At 51.4% G+C, this 21974-nt stretch overlaps 1 protein-coding gene across 1 annotated transcript in view; it reads right to left on the reverse strand.

Moving 5' to 3' along the window:
• LOC115915799 (atherin-like) overlaps nt 1-21974 on the reverse strand; it is a 77819-nt gene that overhangs the window by 47515 nt on the left and 8330 nt on the right. The window contains exons 2-3 of the mRNA XM_030969476.1: nt 12989-13328; nt 12053-12122 (exon numbers count right to left, since the gene is read on the reverse strand). Coding sequence (XP_030825336.1) covers nt 12053-12122; nt 12989-13328 — 410 coding nt within the window. The remainder of the gene's footprint in view (nt 1-12052; nt 12123-12988; nt 13329-21974) is intronic.

The raw sequence follows: 21974 nt of genomic DNA on the forward strand, positions 1-21974 counted from the left end.
ACAGACAACTGGAACAAGGAGCAATCTGTGCCCGGGGCAGGGGAGGGGGTGGCAGAGCCCACATGGTGCCAGGCTGAATGGCTGCCGGGGAGGAAATGACACACCACACTATCCTGCTTTTGTCCAGGGGCGAGACCAAAACGCTCCAGAGGAAAAAGAAAAACCAAAAAGGGATTATTCTGCCTTGTGCTCTCCCTCCCTTTGCCCCCCTGCCACCCCCAAGCAGGCTACAGGTGACTGCCTCCGCATCCTCGCTCCAGCGGACCGTGGGGCATCGTGATCTAAGCAGCATCTGATTTGCTTTAGCATCAGCCTTATACTCTCATGCTCCTCAGGTTTCTCCCTGCTTTTTAATTAGGAATCACGGCCACGAGGCCACCCATTGCTGGGTCTGGCTGGGCAGCAGAGCCCAGGTGCAGGAACACCCCCTGCTCTGCTGCTCCCACCAGAGCTGCCAGGGAAATGCCGTGGGCAGGGGGGACAGGCAGTGTCCCCAGCCCTGCCTGTGTGCAAGGTGACACCAGCCAAGGCGCCCACACTGGTGGCCTCCCCAAACCCTGTCTCCCAAAGGGCTGTGGCTCCAGCAGAGTCCTGGCTGCACTCCCTGGAAAAATGAGGACTTAAGAACTTTTTGGCCTTGTTTTTCCAAGGTTAAGCTCAAAACCTGGGTGTTTTCCAACCCCCCCACTCTCACCTCTCTTGCTCCCATATCAGTGCTCCCTCCTTCACAACAGCTGTGGGATTTCCCCAGCGTCCATCACTGGGATAATCCTGCCCCCAAGGACTTGTCTCCTCCTTCCACAAAACTGAGACTTGTCCTAGGGTCAGATCCTTCACCTGCAACTTGTGAACCATCTCCCAAATGCCCAAACAACTTCTGAATCTTCACCCCACTATATCACATGTTTTTTTTCAATCTCTTCACTTTTTCCCAGTGTTTTGGTATCTCACCTATTGTGTCTTCCCTTGTAAAAGGACCAGAACTGACACTTTATTACTCAGCCACCTCTCACTCCTCACTTCAAGCATTATGAAAACAAGCATGACACAAATCCATTTTCAGAAAAATGAAGAACCCCGCCCTGAAAGGAACAAAAATCTCTATTGTACATACCCATACTGATGGTGCATCTCATTAAATACAAAAACCCCAGAGGAACCCCAACTAAACAACTGTCCACAGACACAAGTTCTCCCCCTGCATCACATGAGCACTTCCAAAGGTCAATACCAGGAAGAAATTCCTCCCTGTGAGGGTGGGCAGGCCCTGGCCCAGGGTGCCCAGAGCAGCTGTGGCTGCCCCTGGATCCCTGAAGTGTCCCAGGCCAGGCTGGATGGAGCTTGGAGCAGCCTGGGACAGTGCAGGATGTCCCTGCCCTCCACCTTCAGCTGGTGCAAATCATCACTGCAGCCCTTCAGCCCAGCTCTCACTCTTGCAGACATCAGGACTTCTTTGACTACAGGAGCTACAAAACCTTCTGTCCATGCCACAGCTGGCTGGGCTCTCAGTGCTAGAAGCTGTAAATAACAAAAAGACCCCAAAATTAGCTATTGAAGCAGACATATCCAGGTCATACTTTTCTTCTTCTGCATGCCAGAGTTTTTTCCTCTTTAAGGAAAACTCAGTGCTTCCCCTTTTATTCCTCTTTTAACTAGCAATTTCCAAGCTTTAAAGTCAAAACAACAACAACAACAAAAAAAAAAAGAGCTCTTCACCCCATCATTAGTTTAATATCAAGTGGAGGACAGTGGGCCTTGCAAAGCTGGACAGTGAGTTGGTTGATGGAAATAGTCTGGCTTTTTCCCATTAAATTAATTTTTGTAGGGTTAAAGTACAATCCCACCACTGCCACCAGCAAAGAGGAGGATGGGCAGGGGGCCAAGCACATGGCTTGGGGATTTCAGTGCCTTGTCAGGTCTGAGTGAGCCCCAGTGAGCTACAGCCCTTTTGCAAACAAAAACTAGAGGCAGAGGAGGGTCAGAAATGGTGCAGGTGTCTCAGCTGATATCGCACCACCACGAGGGCACCTTGCTGAGCACACCTGGGTGAGGAACACCCTAAGAAAAGACTGAAGATCTGCCACCTCTACATGGATCCAATCTTGAACAAGAAGGGCTTGAACATGGAGGGCAAACCTCACTCACAGGGCTCTGCAGTGCCCAGTCTGGGCTGAGGAGGATTCTCTTTTCCTTTTGCCCTGTATGAAGACTCATCTCGAGCACCTTCAGCTCTGAGGAAGAGCAAAACCTTCTGGTATTTTTGGGGTCCCCATTGTGGGGAGGAAAGATGAATCTGACTCCACGTTTTTAGAAGGCTAATTTATTATTTTATTATATGATATTATATTAAAGAATGCTATACTAAAACTATACTAAAGAATAGAGAAAGGATACTTACAGAAGGCTAGAAGACAATAATGAAAAACTCATGACTCTCTTTTCAGAGTCCCGATACAGCTGGATTGTGATTGGTCATTCAGTTAAAACAATTCACATGAAACCCATGAAAGAGCCACCTGTTGGATAAACAATTTTCAAACTACACTCCAAAGCAGCAAAACACAGGAGAAGTGAATGAGATCATACTGTTTTCCTTTTTCTCTGAGGAGAAGAAACCTAGGCAAGGGGATTTTTCAAAAAACATGACGGTGACAAAACCTGACCATGGTCCCTGTGGAAAACAGCATCCAGGGGCAGCACCAGCACAGCCCCTTCCCAAGCCCAGCCATCCTATCACAACCTCCTCATCAGCACCTCATTCACAGAGAAAAGCTGCTCCATGCAGATACACGACCTTGTTACATTCTTAATTAATCACTATTCATAACCAATCGGCGTGGCTGGCCAGCCAACCTGCCATGCCCGCAGCAGAGCCTCCTCTTGCTCAGCTGATGAAGGATCTGACCTGGACGGGGCTGCACAGAGAGCTCTGCCTCTGGGGAGGGAGGAGGAGGGCCCACGGGAAGGTGGGGAAAGGCTCATCCTGGCGATGTACTCTGAGGAGAACCCACAGCACAAGGTTAGAGTGATGGAGACACTGGAGATGGGCGAGCAGGAGAGGACAGCCCCGAGCATGAAGCATGGCAATAGGAAGGAAGATTTACCCCTCTGGGTCACCTCAATCACCTGGGTGCCCCCAGGACATGAGTCACCAGACACTCCTTAGTCAGCCCAGCCACGCCAGGCACCACCAGCCCCGGGGCCAGTGAGGTGTGGGGAGCCCTGGGGAAGCACTGAAAGGAGCCGCCAGCCTCAGGGTGCACTGACTGAACGTCTGCATGCTGGAAACCACTTTAAAACACCCCCCAATACCAATAAAATTGGTGCAAACACACAACTGCAAATACACTGAGGGCGCACACCCCATGCCAAACCCACCAGGGTGGCTGCCAAAACTCCCAAAGACGTCCCCATCCCCAGCAGCTCCCCAGCATCAGATGAGGCAGAGGGTGAAAGGAAAAGGTGTTCACCAGCGTGGCAGAAAAAATGGTTTGTTTTTTTGGGTTTTTTTTTTAAACCACACCTGCAGATCATCCACCCATCTGTGCCCCTCCAGACTCATCCACACTCTCACCACTTGCAAGCTGCTTCCCAACAAGAACCAACTTTGTTACGAAAAAGTACAGGGCCTGAAGCAAAATTAGCTTTTTTTGTCTCCCAAACAGGCAATTATCTCTTGCACAACTATGCAAGTCTAAAACGAAGAAGAGGCAATATTAAGCTTCACTAAAATGGTGCCTTTAAAGAACAAATTGTTGCAACATATGAAAATAGCATGGGGGAATTGCAGATGTGGAAAATTTAGAGAACTTTTTATTTTATAGTTTTCAAGCACACCAGGCTCCCAGTTGAGGTGACCCAAAAAAAAAATCAGTACTTTCAGCTGTGCTACACATAGCACCCCATTTTTAGACTATTTGAGAGAAGGTAAAATGATCTGTTTCTCTGTTCCTCCTGAAGACCCACAGATATGTTCCTTTCAATATTTAAAGGGAGCTTATAAAAAAAGATGGAAAGGGACTTTTCACATGGGCATGTAGTGATAGGTTTTAAAGTCGGAGTTTTAAATTTAGATTAGATGTTACAAAGAAATCCTTCCCTGTGAGGGGGGAGAGGCCCTGGCACAGCTTTCCCAGAGAAGCTGTGGCTGCCCTATCCTTGGAAGTTTCCAAGGCCAGGCTGGACAAGGCTTGGAACAGCCTGGGATAGTGGAAGGTGTCCTGGATGAGCTTTGAGAATCCTGCCAACCCAAACCATTCTATAGAAGACCTTAAAAAAGGCATCAAAACATAGCACAGACTGTGCTACAGGAGTGTGTACATACGTGTACAGACAAATCTGGTTAAATGGGATACTCAAGTTGCATCAGCATCACAAAAAATTAAGTTAACGCTCTTTTTCATAATTTGAAGAGGAACTCTAAAATGGGTCATTTCTAATCTGATGCCATTAAATTTACCTGTCCATGTTTGTTTTGTGAAGCCTGTCTGTCCTGGGTCACTTTAACCTTAAAACCTGAACACGGGAAATTAACACAGTGCAGTATTAATTACACATTATGCAAGGAGTCATTTTACAGCCTAATAGTTTGAAACAGTTAAAAGAAACCCTGCTGCTTGTGTCCTGCTTACAATTCACATGGCAACTCTGTGCTTCCGATCAGCCTGCCCAGGAAGTGTTTATCTTCTTGTGGAGAAAACAAACAACTGCATATCAGGCACCAATTTAATTAATCCAGGGCACCAGCTCTGCACCAATCACAGAACAACAGAATGAATTCCCTGACCTGGGAAGACCCACACGGACCATCAAAGCCCCACTCCTGGCCCTGCCCAGCACAGCCCAAATTATCACAATGCCTGGTGCCTTTGGGCAGGAGAGAAGATCAAGGTCCCCAGTACAGAATTCCAGCCCCAAAAAGAAACTCCAAAGTGGAATCATCCAAAGAAGAGGACAGCTCACAGAGGGCAGGCTGACCAGTAACAGCACTGGCCACAAATCCCCGCGGAGCAACCTCAGTGACTACCAACAGTCACACTTCTCTTCTGCCCTGTTTGATTCACAATCAGGACGCTCAGAAGCGACAGTGAATACCCCAAATGTGTTCTCTCACATCTCCTGGACTCCAGCCTGCTGAGCTGGCAGAGGTCACCATGCTCCTGCCCACCCTCCCCTCGGCGTCCCTTTGATCGCGCGCTCGCCGCAGAGCAAGGCAACCCAAAAACAAAGGCCCCAGAGGGATCCATATTTCAAACTTGCCAGTGGCTCCTGACTCGTGCCCCTGTGCCAAGGCACAACAGGCTCTACAGAAGGGCTCATCTCCGTGGCAGTCATGGAGTTCATCTCCTGCCAGTTAGCTTGAGGTCCCTGCATTTGCTAATGCTGATTTGGTTACTGCCATCAGACTGGATCAAGCATGCAAATCTTCAGGTCTCACACTAGACAAAGCCTGGAGAAAGGAGAAGGCTGGAGCAAGCAAATATGTAAAAATAGGATTTCTTTATTAAAATGAAAAAAAAAAAGGGGGGGGGAGAGCAAGAAGTAAACTTTTCTCCTCCCTCCCAACGTCCTCCTCTGATGTGTGCTCAATGAGAAGGCTCCCACAGCACTAGAAAAGCTCCTGCCACCAGGAACAGAGTCCAACAGGTCCCACAGGGCAAAGACCACCTTGCAGACTGGTAGATATTGTGCTCATTAGACAGAAGGTCTGCAAAAAGCAGCAACAGCAGGTTGAGAGGCTTCGCTTTTCACTTTTCTTCGGTTTTTTCTAAGCCAATCAGTAACTCATAAGGCTACCTAGGGTTTGACTGGCAGGCCAAGGGAGAAAATTCTGCCCTTTCTACTCTGCTTAGGGAATACCTCACCTGCAGAGCTGTCCACAGCACCGGGGTCCACAGCACAGGAAAGACCTGGAGCTGCTGCAGCCAGTGCAGAGGAGGCCACGGAGATGCTGCCAGGGCTGGAGCCCCTCTGCTCTGGAGCCAGCCTGGCACAGCTGGGGCTGCTCAGCTGCACAAGAGAAGGCTCCAGGGACACCTCAGAGCCCCTGCCAGGGCCTCCAGGGGCTCCAGGAGAGCTGCACAGCCACTGGGGACAAGGCATGCAGGGACAGCAGCCAGGCAATGGCTTCCCAGGGCCAGAGGGCAGGGACAGATTTTGGGATCTTGGGAATTAGGAATTGCTGGCTGGGAGGGTGGGCAGGCCCTGGCCCAGGGTGCCCAGAGCAGCTGTGGCTGCCCCTGAATCCCTGGCAGTGCCCAAGGCCAGGCTGGATGGGGCTTGGAGCAGCCTGGGACAGTGGGAGGTGTCCCTGCCCATGGCAGGGGATGGGGTTGGATGAGCTTTAAGGTCCCTTCCAGCCCAAATCATTCTATAACTTTCTAAAGCATCAGGCACCCCACAACCCAAAGGAGACCATTTCTCTTGGCTGACAAAGGCAACAACTTTCAGATAAGCCATAAAGCTGCTGATTTTACCCACTGAAAGACAGAAATAAAACATCCACATTATGTCCATAGGGGTGTCCAATAGCTTCCCTCAGGGTGCACGCTATCTGTGGACCCAAATTTTCCCTCGAGCTACAAGCAGAAGAAGTAATCTTGCATTTAGGGTCCTGAACCATGGTGCAGCTTTGTTATTAAACAGCTGACAGTACCCTGAAGCCTAAGTGCAGCGTTTTAGGTGCATGTGAGAGTTTACAGAGCATTTGTGTGTCATTTCTGATGAATGGTGCTGCATAAATGTTAGATCTTCAACCCACTGCTCTCACAAATACTATTTCTTCTCTTATTTATTTGTATTGCTGTAATTCATTCAGGTGCCAACCATGACTGAGGCTGTGCCATCAATATGCAGCCTGACAGCAGCAGCAGGAGACAACAGCAGCTGTACAGATCACACAGGAGAACAGGAAGCATCCTGGCTGGTGCTGGTGGGGAATGATTGGAAAGGCACAGAATGTCCTCAAATCCCAAAGAAAACCCCAGCAAAACAAACTGATGCACAGAGCACCACTCTAAGTGTTTAACCAGAAGAGGCACAGAAGCCCCAGCTGTGGCACAACTTGGGGCCACCATGTCCTCTTTCAAATGGGGGAGTGTGTGCCACCAAAACAGCTAGACCATAAGGAACTACAGGCCAGGAGCTCAGGCCTCTGCAAAGCTAGTCCCAGATCAAAGAACCACAGAATTCCTTTTGTAAGGCTGGAAAAGCTCTCTAAAATTGAGTCCTAACATTCGTCCAGCACTGGCAAGCCCAACACCAACCCACTGTCTCAGGTGCCATATCCACATGGCTTCTAAATCCCTCCAGGGATGGGGACTCCACCACTGCCATGCTCTGACCATATCAACATCTTCAATGAAGAAACTTTCCATGAAGAAATTTTCACTAATATGGAATCTAAACTGCCCATGAAGAAATTTTCACTAATATGGAACCCAAACTGCCCTGGTGCAACTTGAGGCCATCTCATCTTGTCCCTGTGGTTTGTGCTAGCTGTGACAGCCTCCCTAGCTGCCCTGGAGACCTGCTTTCCTGCAGGAGCAACAAACACATGCCCCAGTGCCGGTTTGTACGGACCAGCAGGATGAGATGCTATCAGCCCACAGCTCTCCTCTGCTCCAAAAGCACCCCGAGGCAGTGTGCAAGCCCTGCTGCTGCCGGGGAGCAGTGCAGCAGCTGCATTTGCAACACCCCAGCTCTGGCCTGGCAAGGTGTGGCCCTGCACTGTCCCTGCTGAAGCCAGCACCATGTCCAGAAGCAGGCTGATGTGGTCCAGCAGCACCCCTGGGGACGTGGGCCAAATCATGCCAGCCACTGTGCCACCTCCTGTGTCCATGCCAGATGTGGCACCTGCATGTGGACAGCCACCAAGCTGCTGCCACGCCGAGCCACACCTGAAAAAGTGTCACCAGGGTGGGCAGGATCTCCAAGGTATGAAGGTCATCCAGTATCCCAGTGCTGCTCCCCAGGAATTGTACCACAGTCTGCAACAGCAGCAGAGCTGGCTCCTGGCTGTCCTCACCACCTGGACAAGGTGGCAGTGCCACGCCACCCTTTTAGCTCTTTCTTCTGAGCCCTGTTCTTGGAGCATCCCCCTTTGGGGCTGGAGAAGGAGCCAGCAGCCTGACAAGGACCAGCACTCGCCACCCACCTGCTTCTTGCTCCTCCAAAAACCCAAATGCAAAGACTTTTCAACTAACCAGGTTACGTAAATAAGCAAGGCACCTCCCATTGACAGCAATGGAGAACTAATGTCTCATTAAATAAATGAAACAGATTAATGAGAAGAGTGACTGTTGTTTCTTTGAGCTGGTCATGGTGAGATAAAAGGCAAAGCAAGACCCGGATCCCTTTTCATAGGAGCACTGTAAAATGAGTGGCACAGACTCAGCAGAGCTGAAAATACAGGGCAAGACACAATTTTCCCTCCAAACACACCTGATACTTCCTCCTCTGACCTTCTTTTTTATCTCCCATACCCACTCTGGAAAAGCCAAACTTCATTCATAACAGAACCAAACTATTTCCTTTTTTATTCTAATACTTCCTTGTTTTTTTAATAGGCAACCATCTGGGAGTGGGGGAGTAGAAAGGAAGCCCTGAAGCTTTTCAGACACAATAAACAAATTATATAAAAAAAAAAAGAAGTATGATTAAAACCAAAAAGCATAAACAAACAAGCCATGTTACCCAGAATAATGACTTCAGGGAAAAGCGCCAAAAAAATTGTATAAGCTTCTGGAGCGTGGCAAGAGAAGAGAAGAGAACAGAACAGAAAGTCCTCACTGCTGAGGAGAATGTGCCACTGCAATGGGACAGAGGCTGGGACTACAGGGATGCCCTGAGCAAGCCACGAAGGAGAAGGGTTTCACAGAGACTTAGATCCCAAATTTGTCTTCAGGCACCTGATTTTGATAACTGCAAAGCACCATTCTAGGCACTCTCAGACCTTTTCAATTTTTTTCTCAAATTTTAATCGCATCTGCTCCTCTCTGGTGAGAGCCCATCCAGAGTCAAGCTTGGGAATCCTCAGTGTATGAAGGACCTGGAGCTGCTGCAGCCAGTGCAGAGGAGGCCACGGAGATGCTGCCAGGGCTGGAGCCCCTCTGCTCTGGAGCCAGCCTGGCACAGCTGGGGCTGCTCAGCTGCACAAGAGAAGGCTCCAGGGACACCTCAGAGCCCCTGCCAGGGCCTCCAGGGCTCCAGGAGAGCTGCACAGCCACTGGGGACAAGGCATGCAGGGACAGCAGCCAGGCAATGGCTTCCCAGGGCCAGAGGGCAGGGACAGATTTTGGGATCTTGGGAATTAGGAATTGCTGGCTGGGAGGGTGGGCAGGCCCTGGCCCAGGGTACCCAGAGCAGCTGTGGCTGCCCCTGGATCCCTGGCAGTGCCCAAGGCCAGGCTGGATGGGGCTTGGAGCAACCAGGTCTAGTTGAAGATGGCCCTGCTCATGAGGCTCCCTTGGGCCCACTTCTTGAGCTTATCCAGGTCCCTCTGGATGCCATCCCATCACTCAGGCACGTCAACCACACTCAGCTCAGTGTCATCTGCAAACACAAACCCCTCTGAGCTATTCCTGTTCTACAGCTCCATCATTTTCGGCAGCAGCATGCCATATTCTGCAGGGATGACAAACTGGGGGCACACAGGGTGGATGGCATTGCAGAGAAGAAATCTGATTTCTTTCTGACAAGCAGGCAGCACAGAGGGATGCACTCATTGCTGCTGTTCTAGCAGGGAAGCGTTTTGGGGGGGATACTTGACACTCAGGGGTCTCCAGCCTGAGGCAGAGTATTAAAAGTAACGGGGTGCCTCACGAAAGCTGTGGTGAGGAGGAGAGGGACAGTGTGCAGCACTCAGACAGGGCTGGCAGAAAATGGGGCAGCACAGGCAGCCACGCTCCTGAGACACTGACACTGCAGCAGAGAAGATAAATGACTGGCCCAAGGCCACGCAGCCAGGCAGTGTCCCCTCTACATGACTTTCAATCCCTGCTCCAGCACAGGACTGCTGAGGGATCCTTCAACAAAATGCTATATTGACTTCGAAATCGTGAGATTTATTTTACACCTGAACACACTCACACATATAAATGTACTTTTTTCCCCTGCCTCTTTCTCTTGCCTCTACTCAGACTCAGACACACCCAAGCACATTTTAAAACCTCTCTGAATAACCAGAAAAAGTAAAAACTTTTTATTTCCCCACTAAAGGAGAACTCATAGGGGTTAACTTGACTCCAGGATCTGGGGCTTCACAATGAAGCAGGATGCTGCCAGCAGTCCCACCTGGCAAATCAGTGCCTGTATTTACAATTGTACACCCAGAGACTCTGCAAATATTTCCTAGAAGCTATAAACCCTGTCCCAACAATTGCAACGGGAGCAGGGATAAATTAGCTGAAGCCTGTCACTTGGTGAAGTCACGCTGGAGGAGATCCATCCAGGTAATCCATCTTTCTGCTGTGTTATACAATGACACAGTAATGGCCAGCCCAGAGGGATTTCCTTCAGGAAAACTCAACTGTTACTAAAATGGTAAGTTAATACCAAGCAAGAACTCAGCCATCATTAGACCGAAGGATAGACATGACAGGGAATAAAATATTACAGTCCCCACTCAAATATTTTTATTTACAAGAGCACGAATAGATAGACCTATCTGTAGGCTGCAAAGAGAGGAGGCTGGGATTAAAGGAGAGAAGAAAAAAAAAAGACCTGCACACATCGATTCCATCTTTGCCATTTTTCCTAATAAATAGCCTGGCACGGCTGTGCTGATGGGTAGCTGGGGTGGAGGAGGGCACACTGCCCAGCTCTCACAGGGACACAGGACACAAATCTGAGCTCAGGCTCTGCCCTTTTGTGTTGATTAAAAAAAAAAAAAACCTTAAGAAGAAAGGAAGAAAGCAAGAAAAGTTATGTGGCTAATAAAGGGCTCTATTGTGCCATCAATTTTTTAAGCTTTAATGATTTCGGGAGGAAGTTCAGCTCAGCAATCAATAGCACAATATGGGCAGGAGGGCTCGGAGGAAATTCAGCGCCGGAGCTGCGGCGAGGGCTGGCGGAAAGGGGGGCTCAGTGGAAGGGGGTTCCCCTCCTTCAGCGCCTTCAGCGGGCAGGGGGGCTCCCAGGACCCCATACAGGAACCCTGTCCCCTCCTGTTTAGCCCACAGGGTGTGAGCTCCCTCTCCTGCTGCACAGTAGCCAGAGGACAGCGGGGACATTTGGGGATACCACGGCTGCTGCCACGGCAAGGGAGCTGGAAAAGCACCCCACGCCTGGCGGGACTGAGCACATCCCAGGGATGCTCACAGCACACCAGGGACAGCCCAGGGACCGTCACCCCCCACTGAGAATATCCCAGGAATCTTCAGCCCACACTCCCCTACACCAGGGCTGAGCACATCCCAGGGATGGTCGCCCTACATTGAGCATATCCCAGGGATCATCACCCCACACTGAGCATATCCCAGAAATTATCACCCCACACCTGGACTGAGCACATCCCACGGGTGGTCACCCTACATTGAGTATATCCCAGGGATCATCACCCCACACTGAGCATATCCCAGGGATCATCACCCCACACTGAGCACAGCCCAGGGATCATCATCCCACACTCCCCACCCCACACTGAGCACAGCCCAGGGATCATCATCCCACACTTCCTACCCCACACTGAGCACCACACTGAGCATATCCCAGAAATTATCACCCCACACTCCCTACACTGTGACTGAGCACATCCCAGGGATCATCACCCCACACTGAGCACATCCCAGGGATCATCACCCCACAATGAGCATATCCCAGAAATTATCACCCCATACTCCCCAAATCTGGGTTCAGCACGTCCCAGAGATGCTCACCCCATGCCATGCCCCTCCCCGGGATGCTCACCCCACACTCTCCACAGCCGGGCTGTGCCCATCCCAGGGACACTCTCCTCCAGGCCCACCTGTCCCTGAATCCCACAGCCCGGGGCACACCGCCAGCCTCCCCCTACCCCGGGAAGCGCCGCTCCTGCCCACAGCAGCAGACGTACCGCATCGCCGAGGCTCGGTGCTGCCGCCGGGATGGGGGCTCTCCGGGGGATGATCCCGCGCCGGGCAAACCTAAGAGACACGGTGACACAGCGTGAGGCTCTCCAGCATCAGCGGGGACAGCGCCTCGCCCGAGGTGTCACCCTGGACAGGAGCCACAGCCGCCTCCCAGCTCTCACAGGCACGGGCAGCAGCCGGGTGAAAACCGGGATAAAAACGAACAGAGGGCTTCCCAGCAATGCGGGGATCCCGAGCCGTCGGATCCGTGTCCCGCTGCGAGGTGCAGGGAGAAAGGATGGGATGGGGACGGCACAGGACGGGACGGGACGGTTCGGGATCACCCCGCGCATCCCGTCCTTCAGTGCAAGGAAAAGCCGATCCTGCAAGTTGATCCCATACATCAGGGAGCGCTTCGCGGAGCGGGACCGCACCGGCTGCACCCGCGGGCAGCGGGAACTCGGGCGAAAGTTTTGCCACGATCCAGGGAACAATAATAAAAATTGCAAATAGTAATTAATCGGGGGGGAAAAAAATAGCAATTAATCAATAAAAACTAACGAGCGTTGGAGAAGAAGAACGTGGGGGGGAATGTCCGACCTGGGAGCCGGGAGCGCCGGTGACAGCAGCGCTGCCTCTGCGCGATGCTGCCGCAGCTCGGGGACCCAGCGGGAGGACCGGGCACGGTCCCCTGGCACCGGGAGGGACGGAGGGAGGGACGGCAGGGGAGGGGAGATGGAGGAGGGGGGGCCGCCGCCGCCTCCCCCCGCAGGAGGGTCCTGGCGGGGCTGCGGATGGAGGGACCCCCGGTCCACCCCCGTCGGTGAAGGCAGCGGTTCCCACCCGGCAATTCCGGCAGGGAGGAAACAGAGCATTATTTTAAGGCAGCAAACAAAACAGAAAATAAATAAATAAATAAATTAAATAAAACCAGAACTTACCGTCTAAAACGAATCAGCAGGGAGGGATCCGCGGGCAGCGCAGCCAGGGGAGCATCGCCCCCGCCGTGGGACGGGACGGGACGGGACGGGGCGGGGCAGCCCCGCGCACCTCGAGGGGAGCAGCGGCGGCGGATGGCGACGGACACAGCACCGCGCCGAGCACGGCGGCACCGCCCGCCCCGTCCGGCGGCGCTGGCCCGCGGCTCGGGCGGCTCGGCGGCGGCGGCGAGCCGAGGGCCCGGATGTCGCTGGCCCCGCGCCGGGGGGGCCACACGGGACGCAGCGGTGAGGGGAAGGGGGTGGGGGGGGGGTCCTGCGCGCCCCGTCGGGGCGCCGGGCACTGCCACGTGGGACAGCCGGGGGGGGGCGCCCCACCCTTCTCGCTCCTGCTCTCCGTCTCTGCCTCGCTGTCACCCCCCCCCCGGCCCCCTCCCCGCGCCGGGCTTGACAGGTCCACGCGACCAAACAAACCGCGGCGGACGGGCGGGCGGCGCGGCCAATGGGAGCGCGCGGCGAAGAGGAGCAGCCAATGGAAGCGCGTGCGGGGCGGGACCGCCTGAGGGGAGCGCGGCGGAGGCACCGCCCTGGGGTCAGAGCGCCGCCCGCTGCCCTCGGCGTGCGGGGCTGGGCGGCTGTGAGGGGTGGGATCGCAGGGAATGGCCCGGGTGGGAATTGGCCCCAGAGAGCCTCCGCTCTCACCTCCTGCCATGGGCAGGGACACCTTCCACTGGAGCAGCTTGCTCCAAGCCCCGTCCGTTCTGGCCCTAGACACTTCAGGGATGGGGCAGTCGCAGTTTCTCTGGGAAACCTGTGCCAGAGCCTCACCGCCAGCATCCTCAAGTCCTTCTCCTAAAGCTGCTCTTTATCCCCGGCCTGGATTCACCGTGGGGTCACCTCGCCTCAAGTGCAGCTTCAGCTCTTGGGGTTGTTAAACCTCAGAGGTTCCCATGGCCAGGCTTCTCACGTCCCCACTGTTTGATGATTCCTAGTACGGAAATTAAAATAAAAAGCCAATACATGGAGCAGGGTGGTACTCCAGCATGGTCATCTTGCTGTGATACCCCCGGCCCGTGTCCCAGCAAGGGCTTGGTGGAGCGGAGCACAGCTGATGGTATTGCCCTGTTCCTGCAGGGATCCAGCAGCTCTGGGTCCTCTCTGCATCCCCATCTTAACTGCCTCACTCTGCCTGTGCTTTTCAGCGAGAAAGAAAGCTTCCTGACATGTTTGGTTTCCACGTTCATGTGGATCGCAAGTTTCAGGTGCCGCCGGGTGCCCTGTGTGTTGTTGGACAATCATCCCTCCAGCCAACCTCACTCCTCAGCCTTTCAAGGATTGCGTGAGGGAAGAAAATACGATTTGCAGGGAAAAAAGACAAAGAAAACACCTAAATCCAGGAAAACCATGAAATGTGGGTATCAAGAAGCCCTCCTTATACGTCTAATGATCTCGGTCCCAAATTTGATATTCTAATACACCTTTTTTTTTTCTTTTTAATGGTTTTCTTTGGCAGGGTGTTTTGGAAATTTGGGGTTTTGACTTCCTTCTGTTTTTTTTTTTTTTTAAGTCAGACCTAGCCAACAATCACAATTTGCTTTTTTATTTCATCTGCTATCCTACCCTGTCATCCGGCTCCCGTGCTTTCCCACTGGGTCCCTGAGTGCAGTCAGCACGATGCTGAGTCACAGAAGAGCATTGTCAGCTTAGACTGAGCAGTGAGGCTTCCCCGTCAGTATCAACTACTCAGGGAGAGCCTCCCTGTGTGCCATTAGAACATTTCCAGCATATTTGCCCTCTGATTTTGGGGATTCTCATCAAATGTTTCCTGTGAAACACCATTTCAGGATGTTCCTTTAGGGTTTGTTGTTCTGCAGTCCATCTGTTTCAGGTGGAGGAGCCCGGCAAGGCAATCCAGCCTGGGATCTCTGCTCTAATACCCAGTAAAACCATTGCTAACAGCTGATCCAGCCTGGGATCTGATTCTGAGTGCCTTAATTAGTCAAAAGTCCCCAGCTTTGGTCAAAATCCATCACTAGTAATGTGTTTTTAGATTTAAAGGGAAGGTTTAAATTAGGAACAGCAGGAGCAGCTGCTGTGAGTTTGCTGGTAGAGGAATGTGTGCTCCTAACAAAAAGCAGAGGAAGGATTTGGGATCTTTTTCATCCAGAGGAAAGATGACATCCAGCTACAAAGTTCTCCATAAGGGGCAGAGGGGATTTTCTGCCCCTCTCTGCCTCCTAGGAAACTCTCCTAAGCTTCATCTCATTCTCTAGATCCAAACTTACCACCTGATTATTTTTAAAACAACAAACTTGTGTAAAACACACTGACAGGAGCAACGTGATGCTGCTTCCTGATCTCCCCTCTACATCTCCTGCCTTCAAAAACACATGGAGGTGGAATCAAGAGCCCGAACCACTGCAGCCAGAAGCACTTTGGAGAGAGTGAGTGACACAAGACTGATGTGTACTAAGGATTCCCTCGTGCCTTTGCCTGGCAAACACTCACCAGCACAGCAGGCAAGAGGCTGGGAGGGATGGGGGATTTGGATGGAGGTGTCACAAGGCAGAAAGTGACGCTTGTGTCTGCTTGTGGTTGTTTTCTTCTCCTGCCCAGCCACAGGCAAACTTGAGATGGGATGAAACCAGGGAAGATCCCAGCGTGCGACCAGAAATGGATGAAGTAGAAATATAACTTTTCCTGCTCCACTTTGCTTTTAGTTGTTTTTCAGGGTTCTGAGTGTATTAATTTGTATTAATTACCCTGACCAACTTCACCTCCACCTATTTGTCCAGAGGCTCTAATTAGCACCCACCACTCATTAGTCCAGAGGCTCTAATTAGGCTCTGGGCACTTTCCTGGCTGTGTTGTTGTAGTACTTGGTTGTAGTCCTGCCTGAATTTCTCTGTCTTGGGTGAGCATCATATCCATGTTGTCACTTTGTTTGCAGTCCTGCTCCTGCTGTTTCTAAGTGGATCCTGGATCCAGATCATGCTCTTAGCTTGCCTGAGATGCCTGGTAGTTACTTTTTACCAGAATGTGGCCCTGACATTCCAGATCCAGTGGGATGACTTCCCTGCCTGTGCTGTGGTCATCCATGGCTCTTGGCTCACCTTAGCATGGCAGGAAGGATCACTGAACCTGAACACCCCACAGCACCTGGGAACCATAAGCACGCTGTTCCTAGACCACATTCCCTTCCTGGCTCTCCAGGGCACACCTTGCTGTCTTGTGTCTGTAGGACTTGGCTTGTGGGATCAGGAAGATGTGGGCACCCCTCTCTTACTGCCATGTTTATTCCACTTGTACTTCAGGAGTTGTGTGGTCATGTACTCTCAAGAATTTCCCAACAGATTTCTGATGTGTCAGGTTTATCCCCTCCTGAGAGCAGTAACTCAGCTCTGCTAGGAATGGCTCAGCTCTGGCACCCGCTTGTAATGTAATTGAGTGTGGAAATTGGCAGGAGAGGTAGGGAGCTACCTCATCTTCATGCACATAATCAATAGCAAATCATTACTTAAAAAGTAAAGTGGTTGATGGTGTTTCTGTAGGGCAAGACATGCCCTGCATTTTCAGTCTTTGATTCGTACTGCTTAGCATGCCATGAGATGGGGCTCAGCGAGTGACTCACATTGTAAAAGCTCTCCAGTTAGCTCCTGGTGCTCCCTCTCAGCAAGTGTGTCATGATTGCTTCAGCATGTCTGTGTCTGTTCTCCAACCCAGCTCCCAAAGCCTTCAAGGCCCTTTTAGGGATTTCCCTAAGTCCAGACGCTGGAGGGGTGGCACCAAAGCACGCATGGGGCTCCTGCCAGGATAAAGGCACTCTCAATCTGGATTAGGTCCAGCCTGCATGAAGCTGAGCATGATACAGCTCAGTCCACCTGCAGACACTTGGATGGCTGAGGGAGCTGGAAAGGGGCTGAGCCTGGAGAAGAGGAGGCTCAGGGGGGACCTTGTGGCTCTGCACAACTCTTGACAGAAGGGGACAGCCGGGGGGGTCGGGCTGTGCTCCCAGGGAACAGGGACAGGAGGAGAGAGAACGGCCTCAAGTGGCACCAGGAGAAGTTTAGATTGAGTATTAGGGAAACTTTCTTCACTAAAAGATTTTCCAGGCTTGGCGCAGCTGCCCAGGGCTGTGATGGCATCCCTGTCCCTGGTGGGATTTAAAAGCTGTGTGGAGGTGGCACCTGGGGACATGGGACAGTGGTGGCCTTGGCAGTGCTGGGGAATGGTTGGACTCCGTGGTCTTGGAGGTTGCTTCCAACCTGAATGATTCTGTGATTCTCTGATAGGAAATCCACAGCTTGGGGAGCACAAGCTGTGGCACCCTACTCCATCTTGCAGGAGAGAGGAGCCTTGCTCCTGACTTCCACCAGAGATGAGGGAAAAGCCATTCCCTTATGAAGAAGGTGGCATGCTGAAAGTGTGTTCTCTGTATTAGTATTGTCACATCCATTGCAGATGCACCTTGGTGCTTCTGAATTGTCAGCCTTCCTAAACACGAGCTGCCCATCCGAGTGCTTCTGCTCCAGTGAGGGATTCAGCCAAGGAATCCAATCATCCTTCTCTTAGAATTGCAAGTTGTTTGCTGTACTTCCATAACCTTGTCGCTGGTTTTGGTCAGGAGCTGCCCCTTCAGAAGTGACAAAGCTTGGTAGGATTCCTTATTTTTACTCTGAGGATGCAGGGAGTGTTCCTTCACTGTTGCTACCTGTTCTCTCCTTGCACTCACAGTCAGCTGACTCTGCTTTGGTTCCCTGGAACTACACTGGGGTTTCTGTAAGTTTAGGTGGATCCTTGAACAAGAGGTGGGAGTTGGGAGACCCTGGAACCAGGCTGCTTTGGCTGAGAGGAGGACAGCACAGAGGAAGGGCAGCAGCTTACTTGGGGCTTGCAAGATCTGCAGCCAGCAATGGCCTAAGCTACCCTCTCTGGGTCTGCAGCAGGACAGAAGTGCTGGCATGTGACCCTATCACAGAATCACAGGGTAGTTTGGTCTGGGAGGGACCTTAAAGTTCATGTCCCACAGGCAGGGACACCTTCCACTATCCCAGGCTGCTCCAAGCCCTGTCCAACCTGGCCTTGCACACTTCCAGGAATGGGGCAGCCACAGCTTCTCTGGGCACCCTGTGCCCATGTCTTACCTCCATCACAGTCAGGAATTTCTTCCGAATATCTAATATAAACCTCCACTCTTTAGGACCTTTAATCCTCCTGAGGACGCTGCTCATTTTCTCTGGAGTCCTAAACCAAAAGCAGTGACAGAATTCCAGCTGAGCTCCGGGGGAGCATGAAGGGTTACAGAGAGCTGTGCGGTGACAGGCGGTCCTGGGCAAGGCTGAGCACGTCCTGTGGAGGCCAGCCAGCAGGGCTGACCTGATGTAACAGGGAGCTGGCGCTGGATGCTTAACTTCAAATGGCCCAGGGACTGAACAGATGGCTCCTCTTTATTTGCATGCTACTTGGATTTGTGAGTCAAACAGAAGAATAACTTAATTTTTGACATTTGCTTCTCCTCAGAGCCCGGCACAATTTATGTTATACTGGCATTTGCGTGAAGGATGTTGCTTTAGGCACTAAACCCATCCTGGCTTTAACCCTAAAAGGAGCCAAATAGGCAGGAATCGTATTCCTCCCCAGCTCTTTTGTAGGCTCTGCCAAGGGATATCACACTTACACAGTGACCAAAGAATCAGGAGAAAACAGTCATTTGGGGCTTGTGGAAGGAAGGGGCAGGGTTGGAGTTAAACTGGACTGGAAAATATCTCATTTGTAGGCCTGAAATGAGAAACTGTTTGTGGATGAGGTTTACCTCCTATTAAAAATACCCTTCAAGGCCTGTGCAGTTAGTCTTGAGCACAGGGGATAAATTTAGTAGAGTCTTGTTCCTGCTGACATAAACTTAAGTGAAAATAATATATATAGCCAGGGCACAACATCTGCAAGCCAATTAAAAACCTGGCAGATCGCACCCCAGATGACAGTTGCCATGACTAGTGTGTCTGCGTGCCACCCCTTGGAGAGGGAAAAAACAGATCCTGCTTGGCTGTGCAGCATCTCTATACATCTTCCAATGCCCACGACAGCCAGTGGTGATTATTTGATAGCTGGAGTCCCAGCAGCATGTCCTCCTCGCTCTAACGCCTGTGCCTGCTGTCCCCAGTAATCCTTTGTGGTCACATAGGTGATATTCGTGGGTCTGACTGTAGGTCAGCTATAAAAGTCACAGGCCAACAGGATAAAGCTCATTTTCTGGCCTGATTGTAAAGACATGAGAGCCTGGTAAGGATATGTGTGCTTTGACCAATGAAAACACATATTTTTCAAAGGCTGTATTGTAAATACTTAGCACAAAGGGATGGTCTTTGTTTTCCACAGGCAAAGTGCAGTTCTCCTTCACCTGTAATTTTAAATGAAATATCAAGTGCTGTTTTTGTGGATGGAAGATAAAGTAGGCAGAGCAGGGAGACCCATGCTCTTGAATTCTGGGGCTACAATATGTTTTCCAGACTCTTTGCAGCATCTCTTGCATTCACTGTGATCCCCCTCTTGTGGTTAGTCCAGCGCCTGCAAAATTTCCATGTCCATGCCTGTCAAGGCTCAGTGGCTTTGGGTTCCCCGGCCAGTGCAACTGAAATATGGTGGCTTCACAGTCAGCTGTCCCTCAGTTGGGCTGCTGTGGCCATCCTGCTGTGTTCTAGAGGACAACCCTAGTTGTGAGGCAAAGAGCATTGTCCCAAACCTCTCCCACAGACTGTTGCCCCAGCAGCCTCAGTTGTCAACCTCTTGAGAAGCTGCTGGCCTTGTGTAAGCTCTTGAGATGCTCCTGTTGGGAAGTAAAAGATGCTTTAAACTATATTTGTGCAAGCAGACACATTTTCCTCTGCCACGTGGGCAGGCCATGAGCACGTACAGGAAGGATTTAACAGCCCAGCTCATGGGCTGTAATGTGTTATTTTACAATAACTTGGTCCCATCTGATGGCGTGTTCCACATTTGGCCTGAGCCCTCAGTGCATAAAACATGCCTGGAGCACACAGCAACTGCAGCATTGCTTGGATCCAAATAAATCTCCTGTATCATCCTCTCCACATCCCATATGAAGCATGGATTGGATTTGAGATTGGATATTGGGGACAATTTCTTCACTGGAAGGGTAGTCAGGCATTGGCACAGGCTGCCCAGGGCAGTAGTGGAGTCCTTATGCCTGAAGGGATTTCAAAGCCCTGTAGATGTGGCACTTGTGGCACTTGTGTGACAGTGCTGGGGGAGCAGTTGGACTAGACAAAAGGTCTTTTCCACTCTAAATGATTCTGTGATTCTGTGAAAAAGCTCCTTTTCAGTTCTGACCCCACTAAGTTGTTCAGCTTGAAAATGAGACTGATCCGAGCGTTCATGTAGAAGTACTTGGGCTGGGAACCACAGCATGGAGTCCTGATTCCCCTGAGTTATCCTATCTTGTGTCTTCTGGGAGGCCAGGATCATTGTGGATTGAATTCTGCTTTTGGCTATCAAGTGGCTTTTCAAGGCCTGTTCTTCCCCCTTTCTTTGGTGCTACAAGGAGCTGGGACAGATGCGCTGTGCTCTAGGTCCTCTTTAGGATCCATCCTTGTCTGCAGGTCCAATCTACAGACAGCAGCAAGACCTCTTCGAATCTCCTCATAACTTTCCATCTCCTGGGTTGGTTTGGGTTTTTTTTTGTTTCAGAAGCAAGATGCCCAGTGTTGAAATAGCCTGACATTTCATGAGGGCCCTTTGTGAGATGTGACACAAGCGTATCGTGATTCTTTGTCATTTTCTCCATGGCTCTCATCGTGTGAGACTCTCCACAGCCCCAGGCCTGCATCAGACCCACACACAGCTGAAAAACAGGTCGTAGCTGGAGGGCTGCTGTGATTAGGAGCAGCGGGGCTGTGCTGCGTGGGGAGAGTAAGGAACTGCACTCCCTCTCGTGGCTGTGCTCTCCCCTACCTTTTCCTGCAGCAGAAGACCCTAAAACTTCACTCACAGAGCCAGTGAAATATCCCCAGCATATCCAGAGCTAGCAGCACAACACAGCCCAGCCTGCAAGGCACTGGGAGTTCAGCTAAAAGTTTTGTCAAACTATTAATTGTTTGGGAAAAAAATAAAAACAGTCCATGCCAGATGTCTGCCTTAGGCTGAAGTTCTCTGGAAAGTTTCAGCCAAAGTATTATGTCCATTTCCAAGAATGAGGGGAAAGCACAGTGTTTTGCCCAGTTTTGAAAAGGGATAATTCCATGAAATTGTAATAACAGAGAAAAGCCTCCATCTATTGAAGAAAGAGCATGCAATTTGGCCCTGCTGTCATAAAAGCGCCATTTGCTACTTCCAGGAAAGTTTGTTTAATTTTGAATTAGTTATAAGCTCTGAAAATCATGGTTAGCATGTGCTCGACAGATCCGGTCACAGATTAACAGCTCTGTTCTCTGAGGACTGTCTGCAGCCGGCACGCTCCAACTCAGGCCTGAAAAGGCTGGAGTATGGAATGGCTGCTTCCAGCACTGGAAATAAGAACCGAGGAGATCAGGAAAGCTGGGAAGAATAGAAGGTTCAGACATGAATGTTGTGGATGGGATCAGAAACAAGTAGGTGCTGTTGGAGGGCTCTTATAGGAGGGATATCACCAGCTGGCCTAGGAAAAGATAATAATGAAAAAGCTGCTGTGAGAGTTAGACCAGGCACCTTCTCCTGCTCCTCCAGAAATGCTTCCTTTGGTGCCAGAGAAAGGAAGGACAGGTTCCAGCTGGTCAAGGAAGGTGATCCTGCCCCTGTGCCCCGGGGCTCAGGTGAGAGCCCACCTGCAGAGCTGCCCCAGCCCTGGCTCCAACAGCACAAGGAGCTGGAGCTGCTGCCGCCAGTGCAGAGGAGGCCACGGAGATGCTGCCAGGGCTGGAGCCCCTCTGCTCTGGAGCCAGCCTGGCACAGCTGGGGCTGCTCAGCTGCACAAGAGAAGGCTCCAGGGACACCT

The sequence above is a fragment of the Camarhynchus parvulus genome, chromosome Z (assembly GCF_901933205.1).
Source record: "Camarhynchus parvulus chromosome Z, STF_HiC, whole genome shotgun sequence".
NCBI lineage: Eukaryota > Metazoa > Chordata > Aves > Passeriformes > Thraupidae > Camarhynchus > Camarhynchus parvulus.